Below are 16,955 nucleotides of genomic sequence, written 5' to 3'. Positions count from 1 at the left end.
GTTTGATACTGATCCATGATGGATAAAGGATTCCCAAACTGTGCTTCTGCTACATCAATTAAACAATGTTTTACTTGTTTGCACCCTCAGTTTTCTATGAGGATATTACTAGGTACCATAAAACTCAAATTTTCAGTAGAAATGTTATTTCCAGATAAGTTGAATGGTTAGCTCCACATTCAATTCCAAATGTTTTGGGGTATATACAGTATACTCTATCAAAGTTGCATCCCAACATCACATGCATGCAAAATTCCATGTGTAAATTAATAGTAAGACTGTGGCATTTTGAAAATATGGCTCTTAATTCTCACAAAATGGTGAATGCATTTATTATATGTTGATTATGGTGAATTCCGTTTTTCTCTAGTTGTAACTTGTTGCTGTTGATGATGCTTTTAGAAACTATGTATTTGAAGTGTTACCCTGTGGTAGAGGAGCTATAATCCAATATTAGGATAATTACTTGTTTTTCTTGAATGAGGAAAATACCTTACATTGAACTTGGAAGTGCCTATTGTTTTACATTTGGCAGCTTGTGCATCAACCACCGAATATAAACACAAAAACAAAGCCTTAGGCACGATGGGTCTTTAAAGGATGGTTCAAATCATGTTTTAATCTACTGTTGTCTCCAGTTCTCTCTCTTTTTCTTTTTGTCTTTTGCTCTTCTAAGGATTTGTTGTCTTGTTTTAGTATTTCTTCTATCAAAATGGAGACCAAACTAAATCTTTGAAAAATGGAAATATTTGCATAATGATTTGAGCTTCATATATGATACCTGTTATCTCTTTGCATCTCTGTTTCCAGTCCCACTCTTTTTCTATCTTACCTCTGTAGATTGTAAGGTCTTTGCTGCAGAGGATTTTTCTTATAATGTGTCTGTACAGTGCCTGACACAACAGGGACTCAATCATAATTGAGATCTCCAAGTGCTACCATAATAACAATAATTTTCTATATTAGGCCATAGAAAATGTCCAATTTTGAAAATTACTGAATTTTGGGGAAGTTGGATTGTGACCCAAACTTTGAAGTGGCATTGGAGGGATTCAGAAAGAGTGATATGGTTTTACTAACAAGCTTTAGGATGGAGTAAGGGGTTATGGGAAAATATTGTACTATTTGGGGAGTGTAGAGAGCAGAAGTTGGCAGTACTACTTCGTGAGATGAGAGAGAAGAAAATGGCAATAATCAAGAGGAAAAAATAACCAACAAGAAGCATGCCTTGCCTGAGAAATCCATAATTTATATGCCTCTGAGGAAGAAATGTGTCATTTACCACAACATCAAGTTCACAATCTTCCACATACTTCTTTAAAGCTGCCACATAATGAGAATTGCTAATCCCTCCTCTTGGTTTCCCTCACTGTTATAGCAGTGTTTCTGGCACTAAAAATCCACACTACAGATGTCAGTTCTAGTGAACTTCCACCCAGTATTAAAGCTTCTGTATCTGAGTAAACTCATAAAAAGCTAGCTAAAGCCCAAAAAATTAATTGAAGTTAATGTCCTAGTCCTGGCAAAATCTGGATTCAGGCCAAGATATGGGATGGAAATAGCTTTAGTTGTATTGAGTGATGATCTCTTGCTGCCAACCTATTCTCAACTCCTTAGATCTCTCGGAAGTTTTGGCACTGTCTAATTTGACATGCTGCTGCCTCACCTAAGAAAAACTGCAGAAGTCCAAGAGAATGCACTAAAATCATTTGAATCCTTCTGGACTGGACACCTAAAGAGAACTGATTGGAAACTACACTTCCATCACTAGACCCCTCACCTGAAGAGTCCCACTAAGATCAGTTCTTTCTCCAGTGACACCAACATAGCCCAGTGCCTGGGTGAGATCAGCTCATGCATGAAGAACAGCTGGATGAAGAAGCACCTGAGCAAGATTGAGTGTAGTTTGGTGTGACATTCAGTGATGCCTCCAAGGAAAGGTTCTGGGCAGAGATCTGCTTCATGAACCCTTTATTACAGAATCTTCATTAAAGGTACAGTTACCCACAGGGAGAGTAAGCGCTTTTTTTAAAAGTTGCAGCAATCATTTTTTGTTGAATTGACCGATTTGTAGGTGTGTACCTTCAGTCCGCAGTATCTGAGAGCAAAGTATTCTACCATTTCTAGTTAGCGATGAAACTCTGTCCCATCCTAGCCAGTGTCATAGCCAGAAGCACTCACTTGAGTGGACCCTGACTTTAAGTGGGCGCTAGCTAAATGGGATCAACCCCTGCCCTCCCCATTCTCCCTCCCCCTTCCCAGCCCCATTCCCTAGCCAGAGTGCAGGGCACAACAGGGTCAGTCCCTGTGCCCATCTTGTGCTCAGTTACTTCAGTGACGAGCATAACAGTCGTAAGAGCATATGTAAAATGGAATCAAATTTTCTGAAAGTGGTATTTCTCCCTGGTCACTAGCTGCTTTGGAGAAAATGTGGCAAAAATACAGTAATTTCACAATCTCTGCTTATATTTGTCAGCTGTCTGTCCAGCTGATTAGCATGTGTAATTGAATGAAAGCTTTACCTCCCTTCACACAAAGGAGGTGAATATAATTGAGTCCTCCTACAAGGTATTGCCTATGCAAAGTCACCTGTAAGAGATTCAGTGGTCTCTGGTCTCTTCCAAAGGCTTATTCCAGTTGCCATTCTCATGATTTGTTGCCAATAGCATCCTAAACGATACTCCAGATGCACTTGCCCCATTTCCTCTCAGGATATTTTCAGTTGCACCCAAATGGGAATTACTAGTATGTTTTTTCTTGCAGCCTGTACCTTTTCCCCCTTAAATCTCATCTCCTCTAGGAAACAAAGCCATTGCTGGCATTGGTATTCAGCAATCTGTTCCACTGAACTGGTAGTGGAAAAAAAGTTTAACGACTAGTGTACATGGGACAAGATCTGTTTTCAAGGTTATTATGTATAAATGTGTAACTGAGACCTTGTTCAATCAAATCTGTCACGTTTCTGTAATAGTGTCAAAAAGAGTTTTTGGTCCCATCTACATTAGCAGTTAAACTATTTTTTATCAATGGGACTTGTTGCTGACAACCATTGTTAACAGTGTTTCGAATGGGGCCATAACACATCATATTTTTTTCTTTAAATTGTCACACTACTTCATATCTATTGGATGTTTGAATCATAGAGCTGGAAGAGATCTCAGGAGGTCATCATGTCCAGCCCTCCTGCCCAAGGCAGGACCAATCCCAACTAAATCAACCCAGCCAGCACTTTGTCAAGCCAAGACTTAAAAGCCTCTAGGGATGGAGATTTCCACCACCTCCCTAGATGACCCATTCCAGTGCTTCAGCACCCTCCTCGTAAAATAGTTTTTCCTAATATCCAGCCCAGACTTCCCCCACTGTAACCTGAGACCATTGCTCCTTGTTCTGCCATCTGTCACTACTGTGAACAGCCTCTCTCCATCCTCTTAGCAGCCTTCAACTTTCTGAAGGAAGGTTCCAATCAAATCCTCCCGCACTCGTCTCTTCTGCAGACTAAACAAGCCCAAATCCCTCAACCTCTCCTCAAAGGTCATGTGCTCCAGCTCCCAAATCATTTTGGTCACCCTCCGCTGAACCCTCTCCAATGTGTCCACATCCTTTCTTATAGCTTTGGATTCTTATATGAATCTTATATGCTTTGGAAATAAAGTCACAATTAAATTTGGTTTTGATATGATAATCATGTATAGCTAGAAAATGTGGCCTTTACACTGCAGGTTTTGGACTGTCTCCCTCCACCCTTCACCCTCCCCCTCTTTTCCCCTCCCCTCCAGTGAATACAATGATCAGTTTTTCTATTAACTTCACCACAGGTTAAAAATGATCATCCTAGGAAGCACAGATGATTTTGGAAATTTAAATAAATGTTCCAGGTATATCTATGCACTGAACTGGGGGGAGGGGGAAGGGGGCAGGAAAGGTGGGGGAAATCTCAGTTCAAGGAAAGGCCCAACTGAGATAGTGTGCTAAAAATAGAGTGCAGCCACAGCTGCATGAGCAGCAAGAAGAGCTAGCCACCTGAACCCGTATCAATGGTCTCAGAGATTTTATTCATTGAGCCTAACCCATCCATTTCAGCCAGGCTCTTACAGCTACACTCTATCAGAACTTTCAGGAGTATGTCTTCTTGAGCTAGGAATTGCATCCCTAGCTCAGAGTGTAGACCCACCTGCAGATAAATAAGACACACTAGCTGAAGTTCAGCATCAAATTCATCCTTCAGCCTGATTCTGCTTCTGTGGAAATCAATGGCAAAAGTGCCTGACTTCCATGAAAGGAGGACTAATCCACATATTTGTTTTGTGTTTTTTTTCCTCCCTGGAGAAAAGATGTCTGCTGCTGTTCCATAATATGCAGAACACTCTGTTCAGACAGTCAATAAAACGGAAGAAAAAACATTAAAATGATATATATTTGAAATAATCTGGGCCTTTGAATGTGTGAATGTTCAGCCTTGAACTCCTACTAGATATTACTAAGAAAGTCACATAAATAAGTAATAAATTGTCTAACTGGCGATATTAGATTGTACAAAGAGTCCAAAGGAATAATATGCTTGGGTAGACAGACATATGTTAGCTCTGCTCAAGAGATCACCCTTAAATCATAATGTAGCCAAGGGTAGCATGAGCAACCGTTCTGATTACAAACCCACCCAGACCCTCTGAGTAACTAGGGTAGCTAGCTTAAGCTTCTGCCTGTGCTACCCCCAGATACTCTACTACGTTAGTGCACTACCTCAAGCACACTGCCAGTGTAAACTTTCCCACAGAGATAATAAATAAGCCTGGTAAAGTGTGGAAATAGTTCACTTTGCCTTTGGATGCTTTCTTTTTCCTTCCCTTCTCCTTGAGAGAAGGCTGATTCTCTAGCTCAGGAAATAATCCAGATAACACATTTAAAAATAAATATTGTATGATCACCAATTGTCTATTCTTTCAAACCCTCTTTCAATGATGGTGAAGCAAGACATTTTGAAAGGAAGCAAACCATTATAAAGTTAAGCAACGTGTTAATATTTTTTTGTTTTCTAGAGAAAAATTAAGATGTATTGAGAATGTTGGGGAGGGGTCATTTCTTGGTCAATGTATGTAAACAGTATTGGTTTCTAAGACTTTGGACTTGTATGCAAGAACCATTTGTTGAGCTCGCATCATAGATTGACGCATCTAATTTCTGGGGTTTTTAGAATACTCTTGCATAGGCTGAATGGACTTAGGACTTTAAAACTTTTATGCAAAAGATACTTAGCATAGTACAGAAAATGAGTCTAACAGTATTTTATTTTTCACTGATAGCTAATAAGATATAAGTGCTGCATTCAGATATATGTCAAAGTGTATAAAGGAAGATACGTAATGACTTTTTGTGAGATAATAAAACTGATTCCCTCTAGGAAAAGGAAATCCTCAGAAAGTTATGAGAGATGAGGCCTTGGGTAGTTAACTGAGGATTTTTATTAGCTTATTAGCCTATCCTTTTTTCAGATTTTTGTTAGAAAATATTAACTTTGTGTAAAAATTCAGTGAGAAATATGTGGAGTTTTTTGTTAGCTAAGTTTTTTATTTATAATATGTATATAAATAAAAATAAAATGTATAATTCACTTATGGATTTTCTTATAGAGGAACAGAGTAATAAAATTATAGCATCAAATGTGACTACAGCTTTTTGGTGAGATTAGGGACTTGTCTATATACAAACCAATGCAATTTTAGGTGTGGAAACTCTTACAATAATTTAAACTTGGTTTGGATCAGTTTAGCTTGCACCTGCAAATAACACCAGGCAGTCGACAAACATATAAATTGCTTTGTGTGTGGTTGGTGTATCCCAGGTTACTTGGAGCTCTTTAAATAAAAGAACAGAGATGATGATCATTTACAAAATATTCACTAGTTTCTTCATTGCACAGTTTTATAGAAAACAGTGGTTTAGTCCTCAAAGTCCACTCCTAACACCCACTGGGATCAACTAAAAACAAAAAGAGGTTTATAGATTCAGGCTCTGTTCTGTTCCAATGTGTTGGCCAGAAGTCTAGAGGGTATATTGCCAGGACAATGAAGAATTCCATGGAGTTTTTGTTTTGTTTTCTATATTACCAATGAGTATTACCCGTAACAATGTTAGTATTTGGGAGTTATTCCTGCTGTTATGGGTTTATCACTCTGAGGCTTCGTGTACATTGGCATGACCTTGCGCAAATACTCTTTAATGCAAGAGTTCTTGCGTTAAAGTATTTGCGCAAGACAGCGTCTACACTGGCATGTGCCTTTGCGCAAGAGATGTGCTTTTGCACAAGAGCATCCATGCCAGTGTAGATGCTCTCTTGTACAAGAAAGCTCCGATGGCCATTTTAGCCATCGGGCTTTCTTGCGCAAGAAATTCATGTTGCCTGTCTACACTGGCCTCTCACATAAGAACAGTTGCACAAGAGGGCTTATTCCTGAGCGGGAGCATCATAGTTCTTGCGCAAGAAGCACTGATTTCACACATTAGAATATCAGTGTTCTTGCGCAAGAACTCCCTGCCAGTGTAGACAGGCAGCATGTTTTTGCGCTAAAACGGACGCTTTGGCGCAAGATCGCACCAATGTAGACATAGCCTGATAGTTTTAATTCTTTCTTTTGGATTTAGCAACATAATACAACTAAGTTAATGCTTTAGCAATTGGCAAACTGCTTAAACTTGCCTGCTTGCTTTATATTGCTTCAATACAGAAATACCCACGTAACAAATTATTTTTCTAGTTTCTTGCAAATATTTACATGCCATTCAGGGTACATCAAAAATGATTGAGTCTGAGAAAAGTAATGCATTATGGTATAGTTGAGTATAATTAATATAGGCATAGAAATATTTGTTTACAAAAACTGAAACATTTTCAAGTCAGAATATTTGAAACAAGACAGGAAGAGGGACTTAATTTAATGAGCTGAGCAGAGAGCTAAGAGTTATATTTTATGTTGAACAGTTTGTAAGCAACCTTCTGTCTTAATATCAGCACTATTCACTATCTTAAACAATGTTTGCTATGTGGAAGCAACATGCAAATGAAGGTGAAACTATCAAAATACATATTATTGATCTCTTGAATGTGTGCATATATAACAGGATGATTACATTGGTGTGTTTTATAGAATAGAAGGCCTCAGTCTATCCAATTGTGCAAAATCTCTCCCATCTACAGCCTGTGCAAGACATAAATGAATACTATTGTTGAGATGGTGGGGGAATAACTTATTGACTTGTTTTGCTATTTCTATCTAAAGCTCTTCTTTGATGTGCTGGTTCTGAGAGGAGCAGGGGGAGAGCCTGGCCGGGCCTGGTTGGCAGTAACTCTCCCAGGGTATGTTTACACTGCCACCCTACTTCGAACTAGGGTGGCTATTGTAGGCATTCAAACTTGCAAATGAAGCCCAGGATTTAAATATCCCGGGCTTTCATTTGCACATTCCCGGGTGCAGCCATTTTTAAATGCCCTATAGTTCGAACTACCTGCCCGCGGCTACACACGGCACAGACTAGGTAGTTAGAAGTAAAGCTCCTAATTCAAACTACCGTTAAACCTCCTTGCAGGAATAACGGTAGTTCGAATTAGGACACTAAAAATGGCAGCGCCCGGGAACATGCAAATGAAGCCTGGGATATTTAAATCCCAGGCTTCATTTGCATCTTCGAATGTGTACATTAGCCACCCTAGTTCGAACTAGGGTGGCTAGTGTAGACATACCCCTATAGTGTAGACATACCCCCATATAGTACCTAGACAGGAGATGGAATGCTGGGATCATGTCCTTCTCAGAAATATTGGGGATGCAGTGTTTGGAAAGTGTCGATAGCATGGAGACAGACATGGACAACGGGGGGCTCTGAAGATGAGGGGAGGAAATGAGAGAAGAATGACGCCTATCCATTTAGTACACAGGGGATTAGAGAGAGAAGGCATTCCTAGCATGCTCCACAGGTCATATTCTGGTAGGAAATTCCAGACCTTTGGCAATAGGGGCAAGGATAGAGTAACTGCGCTTCCACTGATCTGTGGGTAAGTGGTCTGTAAGGAGGGCATGGAAGGGCCTTTCTAACTAGTCACTTTAGTCGTCTGGCTACATTCGTATGTATCTGGTAAATCTTTCATACTCCATGTTACTACACAGGAAACAATGTGTAGGAAACAATGAAAATGCCCTTGCCATACATTTATTTGTCTTGAATTTCAAGCAAAACATTTGATATTCTCTAATTTAATCCTTTTGTCTGCTATTCATTAGAGAGCCAAAGAGAGTGTGATAGCATAAGTAAAACAGAAGGGTTCCTAAAGTGAGATTTATTTGTTTTTTCATCCCCCATGAAATATAACCTGCCACATCCAAAAATGAAAAACAGTGAGAGATCTGTTCTGCCCTCACTGCACACATGTAACTCCATTTAACAGCAATGGGACTACCACACACCCATTAACCCTTAGAATGCTGGCATTTTCAGATTGCCAGCCAAAAAATGGCTAGAAGTACATATATCAGTGTCCTTTGGAGGACAGTATAATCTGGTGCTATATCCTCAGGATGCCTGTATTCTCATCTTAAACTCATTGTATGATCACAAGAAAACTATATAACCTCTTCAGACTTCCAATTTACTCAACTAAATTGATGAAAATAAAAGAGATGATGTATTACAAATGTTTTTTCTAAAATGCATTGGGATGTTCACATGAAAAGTGCTTAACAAAAGGGAAAAGAGAATCTCAAATCATCCTTTCACTTCCAAATTTTGTCTGTGAAAATAGCTTTGTTGCTGTGTATTTTTCGGGGGGTGAGGGAGAGGAGAGCAATTGCCTGACTGTTTTTCTTTCCATCTTCCTCTGCCTCCCACACTATAATGACTTGTGCCAGATTTTTGATACCCTCTGACTATATTTTCTTTTTAAGTACAAACTTCCAGAAAGGTGGAAAATGTTAAATGAAACTTGCCATCCTAAAAAGAAATTACAGATCTCAGGGTGTGCACAAGTCCATTGAAAAAGTCACTTTGTCAGGGCATAATTTACAGAGACTGCAGTCATAATTCTGCATTTCTTTCAAGCTGCCTACTTTTATACCTTCGGGCATGTGATTTGTCAGAACAGCCTTGTGGCGTGGTGGGCAATTGGAGCTTGCTGTAGTGGGCTGAAATGACCCAGAACAAACTTGGCAGTTAATCTTCTTTATTGCTGAAATCAATAAGCAGATTCGTGCTAAGTGCTGACAGTTCTTATGTAGGGAGTGAAAAGTAGAAGTGTCTGCTCCTTGAACTTGCAATGTTTGACAGCCCAGTAGTTTTGTTTCATTATTTGATACAGAACTTGTTGCTCTGTCTTTTATTAGATTGCATAAGTTAAATAGCTGTAATGTGTTTCCTTTGTCCAATGGTTCAGACATTTAAAAGTCAGAGGGAATAGATTCGAATACATTGCTATCTAAATAATCAGATACAAGGACCAGTTGTAGAAACCTTCCTTGCACTGGCCAATGCTTACTCATGTGAGTAATCTTACTGATCTTAGTGGGGACACTTAAGTAAGTACTTGCCAACATGGTAAGCGACACAAACAAACTAATAGAATTGTAGGGGCTTATAAAATATGTCATAATTACAATTTAAACAAATGTTTATTAAAATAGCTAGAGTGCTCTAATGACTGAGGCTCTGATCTTTCAGGATGATGCACATAGGTGGCCTCTCTCCCTGCACGGAGCCTAACAGAACTTGTGGGGCCTTAAGGGTCATTCATGGAAATGATGATGACAGATCATGACCTGTGTGGCCACTAATAAACCAATTTTTCCTTCAACTGCTAGACCTACCTGAAGCGAGAAGTATTCCAGAAAGTTAAATTACTTCAACTGGTTTATTGACGTTTTAGCCCCTTTAAGAGCCCAATCCTGAAAACACTTCTGGATGTATTACTATTGTCACTAGTCTCATTGAAACCAGTGAAACTACTCATGTTAATAAGAATGACAGCCACTACTTGTCTGCGGGTTTGGGCTGAAATTTTACAGCATGATAAAGAGAGGTTTATAACATTTGTGAAATTCTAAATAATCATCAGCTTCAGATCCAAGCTTTCAGATGGTAATGTAAGGTCTGGGCAACATGGATTTCCTTTCATGAAGAAGAAATGCAAACTTACTTTGTGTTCTGGGAGTCACAAGATTTAATACATTTTATAAGCATGAAAATGGATATCTTATGACAGAAATAGTGAAGAGAGACTCATTGTCAAAATCTGGCTTGTGAAACCAGTAGCCTGCCCATAAGCTTGTTTATTGGAAAGTAATAAAAAAGTAAGCTATTCTAAATCATAACTGCCATCAAGTTTATATGATAACTATTAAGCTTTTTCACAAAACATCCTTTTAAATTCCTCCCTTCCAACCCCATGCTCTTATCTTTGCTTTTACATTTTTGTTTAAGCTGTTTCTACTCTTGTCTCTTTCTTAGAGTTGAATCGGTAACAAAACTTCTCTCATTTCTTACAGATGTTGAAATGATGAAACTGTCTCTCCCTCTGGAACTCAATGCAGCCATGTCATCTCCTCTGGTCCTGTATAGAATGTACCTCGCAGCCTGAACTATTATGACATGTCTCTAGCAATCAGAAAGAGAAGCTGGGAAGAACATGTGACCCAGTGGATGGGCTTGCTGCCTTCCAATTCTGTTGAGTATAATACAGCATGTCATCATGGACTTGTAGCTGATAACTTTCAAGCAAGTATGGAAAAAGATGAAGTTTTAAATGTGGACCAAAAAGAAAAACGTGTTTCTTTACCAGACTGCTGCCATGGTGGAGAACTGATTGGCTTCCCTGCAAAACTACTTAGCAACATTTCAAAAGAAGTGGATGAAAATGATAACCATGAGGAGGAGGAACATTTTCTTTCCTTGGAAGCCAGCACAGAAACTTTGGTTCATATTTCTGATGATGATGACGATGTCGTTTTAAATTTCAGTTTGGATAAAGTAAATCACCATTTAACTACAATTGGAAGGAAACTGACAGATGAAGAGAGCAGTTTAGGAGGAGCAGGCTCCTTAACAAAGATGGTAGCAATAATAAAAACAAATAGGGAATCTAACATTTCTGAAACAATAGGGGATATGGATGAACCTGAATATGACACAGTCCCTGAAGAAGAAAAGGAAGAGAAGGACATTTGTGGCAGTATTAGGAAAAGCCTGGAGCTTTATAATGATAAAAGCTTAAATGAAGTAATAGATGCCCCAAGAGAAAATCTTTCAAGTTCTCTGAATGTGAAGGAAATCATGCCTGAAAAACAGCTGCTTCATACTGCTGTAATTGCACGACAGCGTAGGAAATCAGACGCTCCTAAAGATGGGCATGAAAAGGCTAACTATAATGTGGCCCAGGGTGAGTTTTCTCCTGGTCTGTATACTGGCAGTGGTAGACAGCCATTCTCAATGGCAGATTCCAGTAACTACCTTATACAATCTTCTCCCAGTTCCCATATAATGTCAATGGAAAATGGACTGGATGAAAGTGGTTTCACAGAACCTCAAGCGGTTCCTCAAAATAAATGCCCTACAAATATCACTCCAGTGGAAGGCATGCAGTGTTTATATCTGAAGGATAATCTATACACCCAGGAATTTACGGACACGCAAGTGAAACTGCGCAAAAGAAAGGTAAGATGCACACAAATTGAGGGGTTTTATTTTAGTTTTGGTCAACCTTTTCTCATGTAATCTCATGGCTGATTTATTCCAGGATTAAGGTAAATATCTCTTATAATGTTGTGCAGATGCCAGGTATTGCACATGCTTCTGCGAAACAATTTGGAAACGTATGACATGGATGTATAGCCATTTTTAAGATCTGAAAATTGCTTTCTAGTGAATTGGTATACTCTTTGTATTTGTTTATAATTTTATATATATATATATATATAAAACATCTTTGATCACAACTTTCTCTTCTCTTCTAACTATTTTTATCATGGGTAAATCAGTAAGCAGCCTTCCCAGGGTTTTCTGTGTGTGTGTGTGCATCTTTTTGCTAGTATCAACTCTCAGAGTTTGTTTTTAGATACAAGTTACGTTTGCAGCTGTATGGCGTCTTTATTAAAAGGAATGGGGAGGAAAATGTTGCAAATTTTTAAAAGGAAATTCTAAAACTTGTGGAGTATTGGTGATGTGAAGTACAGGGAACAGCTATTTGAGTTCCACCGAACTCCTGTGAGAGAGTTCTCACAAAATATGTTGCTGGCATGAAGGTAGCAGAAGCTCTTGATGTTTTCAGACTCAGAGCAATGAGAGAACTTCATGGGCTCTTCAGACAGGGGGAAAAAATAATTCCAAAACTCTAAGGGTCAGATCCCACAATCCCAGCAGGAGCAAAACTCCCATTGACTTCTGTAGGAAGAGTTTTACTGAGCATGGGAGTGCAGGCTTGGGCCCTAAGTCTTTTTCTGTGGGCTGTGTGAGGCTTAGAGCTTGTCTATGCAGTGTATTAGTATGAATTTCAAGGCACACTACTGTGCTACACATTAGCTGTCTGGTGTGGATTCTGATGTGTGTTAATTTAGCCTGTTTCAAATTATTTCGTATTAATACAGATTGGGTAACTTTTACTGAATACCAATGGGGTCCATATAGGTCAAGTAACAAATGACACACACACACATACACACTCAACATGGACTAACATACATTATAAACAAGCTTTTATTCTCTCTGTCCAATACTTACATTATATTGGTGGCTCTTCTTTTGGCCAAGCCCACGTTGAGCAATAATGCCCAGCTCCTCTTGTATTTTTCAGAAATCTGGTTTCTATAAAATTGTGGTTTTGCCATCAGATGAGATATTCAGTGTCTCAGTGGTTGTTTCACTAAATCACAACCTCTAAAGCATGAAGCAGCATGTCCAAACCACTGTATGCCAACACAGCATCCTGACTTGTGGCTATCACTCCCTTGTGTACACTGTTTGGAAACATTAACACTCAGTAAGAGTTTTGTTATGGTTGGAAGCTACATGCAGCTTTTACAAAAGGCTCTAGAAACTTTCATACACAGCCTTACTTTAGTGTTAAATGCTGTACTTCATAACTCTGTAATGACTGTTAAATTGATTTAAAGTCACAGTATTTGTGACTTACCTCTGTTAGTTCAGTCTTTCCTTTTTATTTCTATCTGAACTGCCAGTTAACACAAAATCCTAACAATATCACATTTATGCCTCTCTATATAGTCCAAATATTATCAGTGTTCATATATCTCTCCATGGGTGATATCACAGCATTGATTCACTAAGCATTGGCTAGTACTATTATGATGCTCTCAGCAATTCTGCTTTCAGTATGTTACTTCTGGTATATGTGTCATTTGAATGGTCATAGCTGTCAGTTGTCAGATAAGCCACACTGTCAAGAACTGGTGTTCATAGATTTTGCAGTTGCTAATTTTGGTGTGTATATAATTTATCCAGCTAAAGTATTCATTTTACAGCACATGTATATATTATATTTTTTAGATGATATCATTAGTGTAAAATAATAGTGTGTGACTAGTGATACCCACAATGGGATTTCTATGGAATGTAATCTGATTAAGATGCTTCCACCTGACAGACGTACATATAGACTAGTATATGTTCAAGAAGAGTATGCTGAATACCTTTTACGTGCCATGTACAGCATAAGTATACTTGTGGTTTGTGGTTGCAACAATAGGTATCTAAAAAGCAAGAATCTTTAAAGATCTCAGTAAGGCATCAGTGGAATATGTCGGTGCTTGAGAAATTATTGGAAGGTCAGTGTACTAGAGAGAGGGAACAAGCCACAAAGCTGCTGGAGAGGAGAATGGAAAAAGTTTCAGGGCAAAGTGGCAACCACACAGAAGGAAGGAACTGGAAGTCATGTGCAGAAGGGAACTGTAAAAGGGGTTGTGTTCCAAAGGGTGATAGAGCTTGGAGGTTTTTCAAGGGAGAGCCAATGGGAGCCTACTTCAAGCAACTTTGTTTAGTCTGTTTTTGAAAAGGTTTGGCTCAAGGGAAGAGGTCTGAGCTGCTGCTCTCTAGATGTGCAGGTCACTTTACTAACAATGTTCCTGCCTCAATTGTTTTATCATTTAAATCTAATCTTACAATATTTTACAAGGATGATATTGCCCATCTCTAGGGCTAACAATCTCTAATAAAATTGTGCCATGTTTCTAAGGGGACACTGAAAACCTTTTTTATTAGAAAAAAAATGAAAAGAAAACAGACTTGAAATAGAATCCATCCATAAAAACCAAGTGTTTGCTTTGCAGTGGCCAGGGGACTTCAGGGATTGGTAATGGGATATAGGGCCTTTTCTCTCAAGGTCAGCAGTTCAACCTAGCCTAAATACAGAAGATAGGGACTAACACACACCACTAGTTGATGAATGTTTGCTGTGCAATATGAAACAAATGTGATGGTGTCAGTCCAGTGCCTAATAAATGCCACTAAAAATAAAATAAGTGCTTAGGATCAGATTTTTAAGGTATTTAGGCACCTTAAAATGTGATTTTGAAAATTCCACTAAGCCCCTATATGCTTCTTTAGACACATAAATATGTTGAGAAATCTGACCCTTACTGACATAAGATATAGCTCTCTCAAGTGAGAGGCCAAAGAGTGTATGAGCATGGAAAGTGGACTTCCCTCTCTCTTCTAGAGATGCTATCTGTTTCTCGCTAGTGTGACAGCGTGGGAAATCTTGTTCTGCTGTTGTCTGTGCTGTATCTGCTCTGTAAATAAATATGGGACCTCAGCCTCCAAGGCTACTAGTCTGGGACATTTCACCAGCACTAACTTCCATCTTAATAATTTGTTTTGGCTATGACATACACTGTTCCAGTTTTACTAACTGGAGATGCTCGAACTGGAGCCCCTCTGCGCCCCAATATTATAAATAGAAAGGAGTTGCCATTATGTCATTTATCGTGAATCTAGAAATTACCTCTTGCTTGGAGTTATCAGAACTCCTGTTTGTAGCCTGTTTCCTGCTGGAGGTTTGCAGAGCAGGTGCCTTTATTGCTTTGGCAGTACTTATACAATGTTTAAGTTGCATGGCAGCTGATTGGTGCCATTCCAGTCAGCTGCCATGCAACTTAAACATTGTGCATCATGTTGTGCATAAAGTTTTATTGTGTGTCATGTTGACAGTAAGGATTATTATATTGGGGCATCCAAAATATAGGAGTGATGTCTATTAGCAGCATTGCCTCTCAAAAGAATAAATGGTTGAATATGCTTCATGAAGCTAACTAATCTCACTGTATGTCTGCACAGAGTAAAGAAAAAGCATGGACATTTGTTTGTTTAAATTCATTTCTATAGAGCAAGGGTCACAAACTCCCGCCCTGTGGGCCACCCCAGCTGTAGCAATTGTGCAATACAGCTCAGGAGTCCCAACCGGCCAGGTGGGAGACTTGCTGTTCCCCAAACCCCAGCATTATCACCTTCACCAGCTTTCCCCCACCTCCCGCCACTCAGTAATCCCCGAAGCTGTGTCTTTGGGGGATGGGGGACAGTGAAGAACAGAGGCTGGGGCAGTGGTGGGAAGGGATGGGGCTTGAGGAATGTGAATGAACAAGCCCCTCCCTGGCCTGCCTGGACTCCCAGGATAGATTGTGCAACTGTTCTGGTGGGAGATAGCCCATGAGAAGGAATCTGAGACCCCTGGTAAAGAGGTTTGAGAACACATTACATCCCTACTGATCCAAATACATGCCCCAAACCTTTGGGTTATTCAGTTCAATGGCAGATCAGACTTTGAAGTGTTCTCTCAGTGTTAGAGGACCCTGGGAACATACTTCAAATCTTGCTTTGGCCAGTATGCTCAGCTCTGATGCTTCCCTCTGGAACTTATAAGGTTGGAAAGGCAGTAGTTTCACTTCAGTTTGCAATTGCATAATCTCCTGTGTAGCATTACAAGCTCAGAAATTAGGTTAGACCTCTTGGGAGATATGTGACATCTGCTAAATTGACAATAGGTTAACAAGAGTTGGGATGACAAAAAATATCAATGTGGAGTTATGGAACTTTTGACCTTAGCTGTGCTATACAATCTGTGTCCTCTCATACTGAACTAGACTTCATGCCAGCTATAAATGGAGAAAGATCTGAGACTGGGCTATGGAATGGGTCATACCAGAATCTGTAGAAAGCTAAGGATAGTGTGACAGAGCAGGTTAAAGAACTTGGGGGAAGGGGAGAGAGGCTGCTCTAGCAGAGGAAACAGCAGCAATCCTGGCTAATTAGGGGCAGCTGAGAAAGGTCGGCTGCAAATCAATTAAGGGCCAGATGAAGCTGATTGTGGCTGCCCCAGGGCCTATTTAAAAACCCTCCCTGGGGGAGAGGGGAGGGAGAGAGAGAGAGAAGGAAAACAACCCAGTGTTAAGGAGACTTAGGCTGTGTCTACATTGGCAAGATTCAGCGCAAAAGCTTGCCACCTGTCTACACAGGCCATAAATTCTTGCGCAAGAGCACTGACGTTCTACTGTATGAAATCAGTGCTTCTTGAGGAAATACTCTGATGCTCCCACTCAGGGATAAGTCCTTTTGCGCAAGTGTTCTTGTGCAAGAGGCCAGTGTAGACAGGTAACATCAATTTCTTACGCAAGAGAGCATCTACACTGGCACGGATGCTTTTGCACAAAAGCAAATCTTTTGTGCAAAGGCACATGCCAGTATAGATGCTCTCTTACTCAAATACTCTAATGCAAAAACTCTTGCGTTTAGAGTATTGGCAGTAAATCTTGTCAGTCTAGATGTAGCCTTAGTGTGGAGGAGCAGAAGGAACCACCAGCCCTGCTAAAAGCCACAGCGGGAGGTGAGGAGTTGAGCAGGGGGTGTTGGAGGGCTCCCTTTCCCCCCACCCTTGGGGCAAGAAAAGGGCTTTCTGGTAAGCCGTGACTGGC

General features: G+C 39.8%; 1 protein-coding gene across 5 annotated transcripts in view; it reads left to right on the top strand.

The window, feature by feature from the left end:
* Positions 1-16,955, top strand: part of DLC1 (DLC1 Rho GTPase activating protein) — a 385,314-nt gene that overhangs the window by 25,199 nt on the left and 343,160 nt on the right. For all 5 annotated transcript variants that reach the window (XM_075930378.2, XM_006113504.5, XM_075930377.2 and 2 more), the window contains one exon: positions 10,527-11,691. In XM_075930378.2, coding sequence (XP_075786493.2) covers positions 10,630-11,691 — 1,062 coding nt within the window. In that variant the 5' untranslated portion in view covers positions 10,527-10,629. The remainder of the gene's footprint in view (positions 1-10,526; positions 11,692-16,955) is intronic.

Source organism: Pelodiscus sinensis, chromosome 4 (assembly GCF_052426305.1).
Source record: "Pelodiscus sinensis isolate ZL-2025 chromosome 4, ASM5242630v1, whole genome shotgun sequence".
Classification (NCBI taxonomy): domain Eukaryota; kingdom Metazoa; phylum Chordata; order Testudines; family Trionychidae; genus Pelodiscus; species Pelodiscus sinensis.
This window is presented reverse-complemented; position numbering and strand designations above follow the sequence as displayed.